Source organism: Berghia stephanieae, chromosome 4 (assembly GCF_034508935.2).
Source record: "Berghia stephanieae isolate SIO BIC M18660-M18661 chromosome 4, UCSD_Bste_1.3, whole genome shotgun sequence".
Classification (NCBI taxonomy): domain Eukaryota; kingdom Metazoa; phylum Mollusca; class Gastropoda; order Nudibranchia; family Aeolidiidae; genus Berghia; species Berghia stephanieae.
The window spans coordinates 39,317,510-39,330,837 of record NC_088363.1 but is presented as its reverse complement, the minus strand read 5'-3'; the positions used below and the strand labels follow the sequence as shown (position 1 = coordinate 39,330,837).

Genomic DNA, 13,328 nt, shown 5'->3' with positions numbered 1-13,328 from the left:
TTTGTCATGAATAAAAACGAAACAAAAATTCAAAAAACCACAACAAAGATTCATAAACGACAAAAATGAAAAATCTCCTTTCACATAAATTTAGATTGTTAAATCATTCCAAACTCTGGTCGAGGCTCATAAAAATGTAAAAATCAAATAAGTAAATAAATAAGTTTATACATAGATTCAATAAGTCAAAAATAATGAATGTCTTAAAACTGATAGAATTTGGCTCGATTAAAATAAAAAATAAAAAAAAGATAATACAAATGTCCTATGAAAGTAGATTTACAGAAAATTTAACCAAATATATATATGCAATGCATTCAGGTAATATATTCACAACTTTTGCCAGCCTGATATAACGTACCAACACATAAAACTATGTGTAACCTTGAAAGTAAATAGTCTAATTAATATAATCTAGTGCGATTTTGTGGTCTTATGGTATGACACTTGCTTTGGATCGGAAGGTCCTGGGTTTGAGCCTCGCTCGGCCCATCGTTGAGTCCTTGGAAAAATCTCTTTACTCACATAATCTCACCATACTCAAGTGTAAAATGAGTACCAGACTAAATATGTAATATCACCTAACAAGCGTCATGTCCTATATGTTAAGTGTTACTGTTGGCCTGGGCGCCTTGTAAAGCGCTTTGACACTTCGAGTAGATATTGCGCTATATAAAAACTCTCATTTAGTGAGAAAAAAATCATAAAATGGCTGTCTAAAAACAAAAACAAAGAGCTGAGTGATGTCAATTTCATTCCTTCTATATGTCAAATGCCTGACCTGGAGTCCATAAAGTTGAGTAGAGCCCTAATGACATCATCAATCCCATTGAGCATCTCAGGATCAGTGTAATCAGTGCTGGCATCTGGTGTCACGGTGGCACTGCTGTCTATGCTAAAGGTGGATTTGGAGAAGAACTGAATGCGGGGATCTCGGGTTGGGGTTTCTGGAAGGATTAAGAAAGAAATTGGGTTCAAATAGGGAATAGATGAAGATTCCAAGAGCAGACTATCAGTGTACTAAGTTTGAGATCACCTAAAAGTTTCATCCAGAAACACAAGCACAGAATCCAACTAGGAGGAATACACTCAAATGTTTGCATTCACATATCATTATAAATTCAAAACAAAAATATAACAGTACATAACAGAAACATGATTTATTACAAAGGAAAAAAATATCACCTCCCAAAACGTACACTATATATTTGACTGTGTCTCACTCAGCCAAGGATTCCAGAAAGGGTCGGAACAATACCAAGTAATCCCATTCCAAGACAAAGACAAAAAAGCAACTCAGAAAACAGATATTGTGAGATAGAAGACACAGCAAGTGACCTCCTGCCCACCATGGGAGGTCAAGAGACCCCACCCAGAGGATTGCTTAAAGAAAATATAAATTGAGAGTAGAAATTTGCTAAACAAAAAACAGGTGCAAAGCATGTTGAAAACACAAATCGACATTCCTACTTTTAATACAAGCTTTCCATTGATTTGACACATGAAAACAAGAGCGGTAAACGATAACGAAGTCTTTAGATTTTACTTGTTAATGAATGATTTTTTATTTAACATAAATGATAGATGATGATGATGATGATGACTATGACGAAGAGGAGGAGGAGGAGGAGGACAAGGAGGAAGAGGAGAAGAAGAATAAGAAAAAGAAGAATAAAAAGAAGAAGAAGAAAAAGAAGAATAAAAAGAAGAAGAAGAAAAAGAAGAATAAAAAGAAGAAGATAATGATGATGATGATGATGATGATGATGATGATGATGATGATGATGATGATGATGATGATGATGATGATGATGATGATGATGATGATAACAATAACATGATAATAATAATAAATAATAATAAGAAGAAGAAGAAGAAGAAGAAGAAGAAGAAGAAGAAGAAGAAGAAGAAGAAGAAGAAGAAGAAAAAAGAAGAAGAAGAAGAAGAAGAAGAAGAAGAAGAAAAAGAAGAAGAAGAAGAAAAGAAGAAAGAAGAAAAGAAGAAGAAGAAGAAAAGAAGAAGAAGAAGAAGAAGAAGAAGAGAAGAAGAAAGAAGAAGAAGAAGAAAGAAGAAGAAGAAGAAGAAGAAGAGAAGAAGAAGAAGAAGAAGAAGAAGAAGAAGAAGAAGAAAAGAAGAAGAAGAAGAAGAAGAAGAAGAAGAAGAAAAGAAGAAGAAGAAGGATGGAGAAGGAAAAGCATAAGAAAGAAGAAGAAAGAAGAAGAAGAAGAAGAAAAGAAGAAGAAAAGAAGAAGAAGAAGAAGAAGAAGAAGAAGAAGAAGAAGAAGAAGAAGAAGAAGAAGAAGAAGAAGAAGAAAAAAGAAGAAGAAGAAGAAGAAGAAGAAGAAGAAGAAGAAGAAGAAGAAGAAGAATGGGATGGAGAAGGAGAAGCATAAGAAGAAGAAGAAGAAGAAGAAGAAGAAGAAGAAGAAGAAGAAGAAGAAGAAGAAGAAGAAGAAGAAGAAGAAGAAGAAGAAGAAGAAGAAGAAGAAGAAGAAGAAGAAGAAGAAGAAGAAGAAGAAGAAGAAGAAGAAGAAGAAGAAGAAGAGAAGAAGAAGAAGAAGAAGAAGAAGAAGAAGAAGAAGAGAAGAAGAAGAAGAAGAAGAAGAAGAAGAAGAAGAAGAGAAGAAGAAGAAGAAGAAGAAAGAAGAAGAAGAAGAAGAAGAAGAAGAAGAAGAAGAAGAAGAAGAAGAAGAAGAAGAAGAAGAGAAGAAGAAGAAGAAAGAAGAAGAAGAAGAAGAAGAAGAAGAAGAAGAAGAAGAAGAAGAAGAAGAAGAAGAAAGAAGAAGAAGAAGAAAGAGAGAAGAAGAAGAAGGAAGAAGAAGAAGAGAAGAAGAAGAAGAAGAAAGAAGAAGAAGAAGAAGAAAGAAGAAGAAGAAGAAGAAGAAGAAGAAGAAGAAGAAGAAGAGAGAAGAAGAAGAAGAAGGAAGAAAAGAAGAAGAAGAAGAAGAAGAAGAAGAAGAAGAAGAAGAAGAAGAAGAAGAAGAAGAAGAAGAAGAAGAAGAAGAAGAAGAAGAAGAAAGAAGAAGAAGAAGAAGAAGAAGAAGAAGAAGAAGAAGAAGAAGAAAGAAGAAGAAGAAGAAGAAGAAGAAGAAGAAGAAGAAGAAGAAGAAGAAGAAGAAGAAGAAGAAGAAGAAGAAAGAAGAAGAAGAAGAAGAAGAAGAAGAAGAAGAAGAAGAAGAAGAAGAAGAAGAAGAAGAAGAAGAAGAAAAGAAGAAGAAGAAAGAAGAAGAAGAAGAAGAAGAAGAAGAAGAAGAAGAAGAAGAAGAAGAAGAAGAAGAAGAAGAAGAAGAAGAAGAGAAAGAAGAAGAAGAAGAAGAAGAAGAAGAAGAAGAAGAAGAAGAAGAAGAAGAAGAAGAAGAAGAAGAAGAAGAAGAAGAAGAAGAAGAAGAAGAAGAAGAAGAAGAAGAAGAAGACACAGCCGTTTACTGCTTTCACTTTAGTTCGACAGGTAAATTTTGCCGGACGCTAGTTCATAACAGATGACGAGTCACGGCCTGTGCCGAAAGGGCGACTGAGCAACTTTTCCTATTTTGACGATTTTTTTCTCAAGTTCAAAGTGGCGTAGTAAAGATGCTATTAGATGTTGCAATAAGATATTTTAGAGTCATAACTAGTGATTTACATACTTTTATTTGATATAATTTTAATAGATCATTTGGGATTAGATTTTATAGGAAATAACCATAAAAATGGGTCCGAAATTTTAATTACTTCAAACGATATAATCAAACATTACATAGTTATCTGAGTTTATACAAATAAATGAGAAATACTGCAATAATCATCAATATTCACAGAGTAAAAATATATAATCAAAGTCGTTTTGTAATGAAGCATTGTTGAGATATCCGCTCACCTGTACAGCCATATCCTTTTTTGACAGCAATTTAAAAAATGCGTAATCACCGAATTGTAGGGGTTTGTTGATCAAATGATCAAAACGAACTGGTTTTAGTAATGGCAATTGACAATCTTAGGAAAAGATATGTTATATGCATTCCTTTGACGTTTGTATAGATCTAAACTATAATAATAATAATAATAAAAATAATAATAATAATAATAATAATATAATAATAATAATAATAATAATAATAATAATAATAATAATAATAATAATAATAATAATAATAATAATATAATACTAATAATAATAATAATAATATGATGATGATGATGATAATGATCATTTTCATGAAAATAATATATTGGCTATCACCTAAACGCCTGCTAATTTTGGTAAACGCAATAATTTCTCTTTAAAATATCGTTCTAAATGCCCGTTTAAAAAAAAATTGGAATTCGCCTTTATATGTCCACTCTGACAGAAAGGAAATTTAAAAAAAGAAAGAAAGAAAGAATAAAGAATTTTACTGAATCATTTGCGATCGAAGAATTGACTCATCACCTGTTTCCGAGAGTTTTATTTAACTTCCCAACGCCCCAAATTACTATCAATTCATTCAATATAATTTACTCCTCCCCACTCCACGCTCTCCGGCAATTTCCTTCCATGTCCCTCAAACTGCTTTCTTTCCATGAGCGTCCAATCAGCTTTTTACAATTGCCCATTTCCAATTGGCTGCTGAAAAAGGACAATTCTAATTTCAATTGTCCACCACTCGGTCATCAGCAAAGTCAAGAAAGCTCCTCCTACTCAAATCACACATACCCACGAATATGATAGGCCTTGTAGACCAGTCACTGGTCTTTGATGTTACACACCATCCGCCAGCTTTGATCACATCGCTTTTGATGATGTCACTCAATATCTATCTTCTCTCAAACCCGTTGACTGTACGACGAGTCAACATAAAAGAATATCGCGATGAGGTGCGAATCGTGAAGATGGAATGACATAGCTGTGTTAAAGTTATAGGTTCAAAGTTCAATTGTCAGAGAGAACTGATGAGAGATTAAACTGAGGTGGTAAAATGAAAATTGTTTCGTGGTAAAACGTTGCATAAATTAGTGTACACCAACACACACACCAAAACACACACACACACACACTCTCTCTCTCTCTCTCTCACTCTCTCTTCTCTCTCTCTCTCTCTCTCTCTCTCTCTCTCTCTCTTCTCTCTCTCTCTCTCTCTCTCTCTCTCTCTCTCTCTCTCTCTCTCTCTCTCTCTCTCTCTCCAGTGCTGCGACAAAAAAAAAAGGACGCCTACCAGATAGCTAATACTATTTAAAATGGAAATTTGTTGAAAATGGTCTGCTTATTGATCAACCGAAGCATCGTGGATAACAGAAATGATCATTGTGAATCAGTTGAAACACGTGATATCAATGTAATACTAATACTAGTAATAATCATATAATATCAGTGTATTTGTCTTCCTCTTGATCACCACTGTAATAATAATAATAGTAAAAAATAAATAATGTCCATTTTTTGACAATAAAAAATCGTGATAAATGCATTGAAAAAGATGGGAAGGGGGGGGGGGGGGGGGGGATTAATGATCAGATAATCAAAGTGAACTGTTATTTTAAAATAAATTGACAATCATAGGTAAAGATAAGTTATAAATATTCCTTTGAACTTTGTATAGACGTCTAGATCTTAACACATTTTATATATTAATACTTTTTATTAACATACGTAAAACCTCACGATTATTGTAAGGGACAGCTGATTGTTACATTTCACAGAAACATCTTCTAATTAACCAACGTTCTGTTTTCTTTTTTTCACTGGTGGAACTTCACTTGCTAATTCTGGAGCAGTTTGCATGAAATGTTTTTTGACCACATATCTCATTTGAGCCCTTTCACAGCTTATTCGGCAGAGTCCATTTGCATTGAGATAATGCTTGTTTTCAGTATGACCATTCATCTGAGTAAAGAAAAAAATCATTAGTTATTATTGATATTGATGATGATGATGATAATAATAATAATAATAATAATAATTGTACTTATAAGAGTTATAATAATATTATTGATTGTTAGTAATAATACGATAGTGATCGCCTAGATGCCTGCTAATAATAATAACGTAATAATTTTCCTTTAAAATATAGTTCTAAATGCCCGTTATTCAAAATGGAATACGCCTATATACCCACTCTGAAATATTTTTAGCAAAATTAAGATAGAGAAAGAAGTTTACTGTAGCATTTGCGGCCAACAAAAAGGATTTATCACCGGTCTGCGAGAGTCTTATTTGACACCTAGACAACGCCCCAAATTACGTTCAATTCATTTCAAATTTACTCCATCTCTCCAGCAAATTCATCCCATGACCTCCAAATTGATTTCTATCCATGAAGCGCCAATCAGATGTTTACAATTACCCATTTCCAATTGGCTGCTGAAAAAGGACAATTATAATTTCAATCGTCCACCAGTCGGTCATCGGCAAAGTCAAATAAGCCCCTCCCACTCAAATCACATATCCCCTCGAAACTTCGGCCTTGTAGCGCAGTCCACCGGGCTTTTGATGTTACAAAATCATCCGCCACCTTTGATCACATCGCTTTTTGATGTTATAATATATCTATCTACCCTCTTTTCTCACGCCCGTTGACTGTACCTACGGGCATGTAGAAGAATATCGAGGGAAGGTGCGAATCGTGAAGACGGAATGGCAAATTGGTGTGAAAGTTATAGGTTTAAAGTTCAATTTTCACAGAGAAATCATGAGAACTTGACTGAACAAGCAATAAAAATCGTTCCATGCTAAAAATGTGCGTACACGAGTTTTACACACACACACACACACACGCTCCCCCCCGCCCTCTCTCTCTCTCTCTCTCTCTCTCTCTCTCTCTCTCTCTCTCTCTCTCTCTCTCTCTCTCTCTCTCTCTGAGTGTGTGTGTGTACTACTACTACTACTACTACTACTACTACTACTACTACTACTACTACTACTATGATTACTACTATAACTGCGCTATCATCATCATCATCATCATCATCATCATCATTATCATCATCGTCATCGTGATCATCATCGTCATCATCATATCATCATCATCATCATCATCATCACATCATCATCATCACATCATCATCATCATCATCATAAAACAACAACAACAATAACGTTATCATCACAATTGGACTCGTGTTCTTCTGTCTCAGGAGTTTGCCTGAATACGGGACTATTTTGTTTGCCAACAAAGAATTAGACAAGATGTGTTTACACATTCATTGTGCAAAAACCGGTCATTACAAATCATTGAAATAAATGCTATATTAAAAGTAGATTATTACTCTTATATTTACTACCGTGTGTTAGGGTAACAAAACTCAGATAACATCAATTTGAATTTTTTAAACAATTAAAAATATTTTTTAGGTTAATTTTAAATAGAAAAATATACATTTTTCAAGAGAGAATAAAGAATAAAGTATACTCACCATTTCTTGATATCAATGAAAATAATTGCGTCTTAAAGATGAAAATGTGGCCGTTATATCCATATAAAATAGAAAAATATGGAAGAAGTGTATGGTCAGCAATTGCAGTGTAAAAATGTCGATTTTACGAAATCTGTCCTATAGCCTGACTGACAATGAAATCCAAGCGGTGCATTCTACCTGCAGGGATAAATATAGGCCAGTTTTCACGTTCTGGACATCTGTTATGACGTAACCACACGGTGGTCTCCCCGTCATCGACGGTGGGTCGTTCCCATTGGGGGTGAGGCGGTAGTAAACTAAAGTGAAAGATTTCTAGTGTAATAAACGGCTGTGAAGAAGAAGAAGAAGAAAAAGAAGAAGAAGAAGAAGAAGAAGAAGAAGAAGAAGAAGAAGAAGAAGAAGAAGAAGAAGAAGAAGAAGAAGAAGAAGAAGAAGAAGAAGAAGAAGAAGAAGAAGAAGAAGATTGATATTAACAACCACAACCACAAGAGCAATGACGATAACATCTGCCTACCAAAAGTAATCTGAGCATCCCTGTCCTCCGAGATGACCTTGAGAGAGTCTGAGACAGAGCATCTGTATGACAACAACACACGTGAGGTGGAACTGGATATCTGATCCTGGGAAGATGCCAGTAGTAACAGGTTTTGTAACAGCTTCTTGCAGTGTTCATACACCAGTGCACGTGAGTGGTCCAAACCTGAAGGACATATAGGAAAAAATAAAACTAAAATAAATTTTAAATGTAAAAAAGAATTTAAAAGGCTCTGATGCAAAGCGCTCAAATGGCATGCAAATTATTTGAATCTGCTATGTCTTTCGAAAGTCTCTGTCCTCCCAGCAGTGGGTCTAAATTATATAATTCTGGTGGAAAGCGCTTGGAATTAAACATTTATCCTATCCAAAGAGAAACAACCAATAGTTACAGTTCATTGAACACTGAAGAAACCACAATTGACTGTGTTTTCATGGATACTGTTTACCACATGGAAGATGCTAATAATAAGAATTTTTTGACATCCCCATTTCTAACCAGCAGTGAGTGAGCAATGGAGTCTTTAACCGGACCTTGCGAAGTCCCAGGCTTGAGAGTAATATATGCCAAGATGAGGGTCATTTAAATCGATTGATATTTGAAGGATGAGTTTTCTGGCCAAATTTTTTAAATACATGACTTTTCAGAGTACAGCAGTTAACTGGTTAAATGTATTTAAAAAAGCAATTGGTAATGCCTGTTACATGTTAGAACACCAAGGTGGACTCAGGCTCCAGGAACCACAGGACTCTTTCTTACCTCCCCATACACAACAAAAATTCATGTGTGTGTGAATGTTTGTGAGTGTGAGCGTTGTCTATAATATGCGAGTGTGAAGGTGGGTGGGTGGGGGTGTGTGTGTGTGTGTATGTGTGTGTGTGTGTGTGTGTGTATGTGTGAGCTTGTTTATGTGTGTGTGTATGTGTCTGTGTTGGTAGGGGCAAGATATACATCTGAAAAGGCGTGTATGAAACAGTGCTAGACAAATCAGAAACCAAAATACAAGAAAAAGGACACCCCGAAAGATCAGCCTGCCTCAACTGGAGATCGAACCTCAGACTTCCTGATAATTGATCAGTGGGTGTGGTCAAGCGTATGTGTGCGTGTGAATATATGAGTGTAAGACTCCATTTACCTAGGAAGATGACATGTAACATGAGGGGTAGATGTGGTGACCAATCAATCTCCAATCCATCCAAGACAAGGTCACACAGGAACATAATGGCAATGTTACTCCTGGAATTTAAAATGACATCATTATGTATAATTCCTAACTGAAATTCCATCCATTTTCCATCCATTCTGTATCACAAATCCATCACCACACACAATGAAAATACATAAAATTGTCATTGACCAAAATATGTCTTTTTAAAAAGGCTCACAGTAAATAAAAGGGGGGGGGGGGGGAAGCAATGACAAGCTGTAGAAGTATGTGAAACAATATTTGTTGAGTTGTAGGAAAACAGATGACTTTTATCATTTAATCCTTTTTACAATATGTTATTTCAACACTTGATTTAACTGAAAACAGTGATTTGTAGAGTATAACCAATATTCAATCTCATTAACAGTACATCTTCTATTCTTTAACAAAAGATGGTACTGATTTATCATTATTCTACATTTATTTAAACATCATTCTAAAAACTCTTTAGATAAAAAATGAACGACAACATGGATAGTTGATGGTGAAAGTTCACAATATATGATAAATATTCACTTTCTAAAACACATAATACAATGAAACACAAAGTGGAAAAAAGCTAATGTTATGAATAATGGACTTAAACATCACAATCTAAAATGGTAAAACTAGCTTAAATAATAATTCAAATAGATGCAGAGCACACGTGACAAAAAGTTAGAAAAATCGAGCTTTGTTTTAATTTAAAATACTTTAATCTCTATTAAAATTATTCATTTTTATTTTTGTGTAGTTCCTTAAAATTCAATTAACTATTTAAAATAATTTCACAATTTGATCATGTTATTATGTACAAGAAAAAAAAAATGCCAAACATCTAAAACTAAAAAATGCCAAAATCTGAAACCTTTTTTTTTTTGGTCTATGTCTGTTTTAACTTTGAATCTTCTTCTTTAAAATTACTCCATACTTACAATTTTTAAACATTAATTTATAAAATTGCTAAATGTAAAGATGTATCTTTACATTTACCTATTTTATCTATATGTGCCATGTCATTTATACTATGCAATTTTTCTCAGTCAATTTACAATATTATTATACATACTGTATCTAATTCTTAGCTTTTTACTAAATTTATTTTCTTATATGTTGACATCAATATACACTTTACTAGATATCTATATTTTTACAATTATATAATCTGTACGTCCCTTGAAATTTATTCTTGTAAATATTCTTACAGCTTCAATATTATTACACTATATCTATTACCAAGTTTTAGTTTACCATATTTATTTACTTATAGTATATTTATGTATGTATCATTGCCAATATTTTATACATCTGTACAAAAAATGTCCTTTTTGGATAAATGAAGTACATTATTATTATATTATTATTACTATTATTGTAGAGAATAATTTCTGATATAATAATAATAATAATAATAATAATAATAATAATAATACTAATAATAATAATATAATAATAATAATAATAATAATAATAATAATAATAATAATAATAATAATAATAATAATAATAATAATTCAACATAGCATTTATATCGCACATTTTCATCACTTTGTGGTGCTCAATGCACGTTACAAATTAAGATACAAACGTTACATATATAAAGTGTATACCACAATGATATCAATAGCAGCAGATTTTTAAATATAAGAACCATTTCCTACCTATGAAATCCAGGCGTAGGGGTCAGGTTTTCTGGTAAACAATTGTTGAGGGGAGCAAAGTATCCTCCATAAGCAGGCATGGGTAAGGGGTAGGCAGCAGGTGTCTCTACCACTGGGTACCTCAGGTCTACTCCAGGTATGGTACCCATATGGCGGGCCGGACTGGCTCCCATCATGTCTTCATCCACTGTAATAATAATAATAATAATAATAATAATAATAATAATAATAAGATTAATATTGTCTAATAGTGGCAATTTGTCATTTGGTTACACATTTATAACAATACAATATTATAAAAAACATACATTACATAATATATTGACATATATACACACTCAAACAATTTTAGTAAAATCTGACCTCTTGGATAGGCCACTTTCCATACATTACTTCAGATGAATCAGATGACAAATAGTGACAAAAATAAAAGACACTTAACATATAACTTATACAGAAAAAGATGGAAATGTGATTAATTATGGGCAAATGACAAATGATTGTAGAAAATGTAATAAGTGTCAATTTTAGTAAAATCTGGCTGCTGGATAGGCCGCTTTACATACATTAACCCATGCGACTCAGATGTGGATGAGTACCTGGCTATAGATGGTGACAAAAAAGATGCCTAACATAAGACTTGTGCATTATGAAATGGAAATGCGATTACTTCTGGCCAGCTGGGGGTATGAATGAAGCGTAAGACGTTTAAATTTATTCATTATTTCAATTCCATTGCTTAAATTTTAAAAAATTATAGTAGTTAAAGATGATTAAATCTTAGCATCTGTTTGGCTTAGTTTGACCTACCAAACGCATTTTGCTCTGCCGTAGAACCTGTGCTATTGCTGGTGATACTCTTGAGAGAATTTGTGGACTCTGTCCTTGGAGTGCTGGAAATAGAGAAGTTTAACAAAGGATTACAAGTTAGTCATCATCTATAAGTTCAATGTATCATTCATTCATTAACCAGAATGTGCCAGACAACTAATTTGTATTTTATTGACTTAGTTGATAGTAGTATCAACACAAAATACCTTTATGGTTGCTTCAAAATATACATCATTAAGAGCTTAAGGTATTTAGACTCTAATTTCAATATGTGAATACAGCATAAACAATTTTATTGGAACTTTGCATAGGAGGGGGGTTACGATAGCTCAGTTGGTAGAGCACTCGCTTCACAATCAAAGGGACTGAGATCGGTCCCAGGTGTAGTCGAGATTTTTTTCTGACCCTCCTGACCACCCGGCAGTGATTGGGTAGCTGGGTCTGTTAGATCTGGTGGAAAGTAATTTGCGACAGACGAGTATCCTATCCAAATGGTTGCAAGCAATTGCTATTGTCTGTTTCACACTATAGAAACTGGGATAAACTCCAGCTCCATAGACTCTGAAGGACTTTTTTTCATTTTTTTTTTTTGCATTGGAGGCTGGGACTATTACGAAGTGCATCTTTTTATCAGACTTGCAGGCCATCCATTCAAACAAGATTAAGTGGATAGTGAAAGTCCATGTGCTAAAATCATAATGATGTTAATTTGAAAATGATGTGAACAATGTTTGTTTACCAACCTGTCATGGTGTGGGGCTGCATCCTCATTAGCGCTGTGTCTCTTTGTATGGAGTATGCCCTTTTCCAAGGGGCAGTCTGCCACCAGGTTAACCTGCCTCTCGTCATCTAACGTGTTACTGTTACTGCCAGTCTTACGGATGGCTGAAAGTCGGTAGAATGGAGGGGTCTGGGTTCGCTCTATGTTCATATTCAGGGTCTCCACTGTTTGAAGTTCATTCATCAACTCATCAACAAGTTTCTCTGGTTTGGCCCTGCCCAGATATGTCACTACCCGTTTTGCCTGGGGTAAATGCAAGAAATTTGCATAAATAAATAAATATACCACAAATAATTATTTGTTAAATCTTAATACTATTATTATGTTTACATCAAATTCTATTGTTTATTACATGGATCAACATAATGTACTAAATTGAAAGACAAACATGAAGAGGTTTGTATTTCTTGATTTGAAAATAAAATGCTGGCTTTATAACTTATAAATAGAGTGAAGGCACAAACAAATAAACATATCAATATAGACCCGTGAATAAGTTCTATAAAAAACTGACTGAAACTTTTTCAGAAACCAAAAACATTGAGTTGTTAAACAAGAGAGCAATGTGATAAAAGACAATGTGATTAAAATGGCAAATGTTACTTTCTACTAGAGGTGGTTTCATGTAGAAGGAATGCCAAATAAACAAGTCAATTGTATAAAGATGACTTCATCAAAAAATAAAAACTATCACAGACTATCACAATACGTTATACTTACATAAGGTAATAAATCAGTGGCTGCAATATTGGTAATAATGATGAGGTAGCGTATGATGACCTTCAAGTTGAAAGGCCAACAAGCTACAAGAGCTGCCCACAAGGCTTCTATCTCTAAAGGATGCTCATCTCCAAACTGAGAGGAAATAAAATTAAACAATTACATTTCAAAATTTCATGCTTTAACTATTCAAAGAGGCTCATATGAGAACAGTTGTAACGTTTTTAGCTATTTTTGTTGTAA

At 33.7% G+C, this 13,328-nt stretch overlaps 1 protein-coding gene across 6 annotated transcripts in view; it reads right to left on the bottom strand.

Moving 5' to 3' along the window:
• LOC144970541 (protein furry homolog-like) overlaps positions 1 to 13,328 on the bottom strand; it is an 87,414-nt gene that overhangs the window by 39,472 nt on the left and 34,614 nt on the right. For all 6 annotated transcript variants that reach the window (XM_078910281.1, XM_078910282.1, XM_078910283.1 and 3 more), the window contains exons 33-39: positions 13,086 to 13,220; positions 12,328 to 12,608; positions 11,564 to 11,646; positions 10,754 to 10,940; positions 9,042 to 9,142; positions 7,886 to 8,071; positions 782 to 947 (exon numbers count right to left, since the gene is read on the bottom strand). In XM_078910281.1, the coding sequence (XP_078766407.1) occupies positions 782 to 947; positions 7,886 to 8,071; positions 9,042 to 9,142; positions 10,754 to 10,940; positions 11,564 to 11,646; positions 12,328 to 12,608; positions 13,086 to 13,220 (1,139 nt within the window). The remainder of the gene's footprint in view (positions 1 to 781; positions 948 to 7,885; positions 8,072 to 9,041; positions 9,143 to 10,753; positions 10,941 to 11,563; positions 11,647 to 12,327; positions 12,609 to 13,085; positions 13,221 to 13,328) is intronic.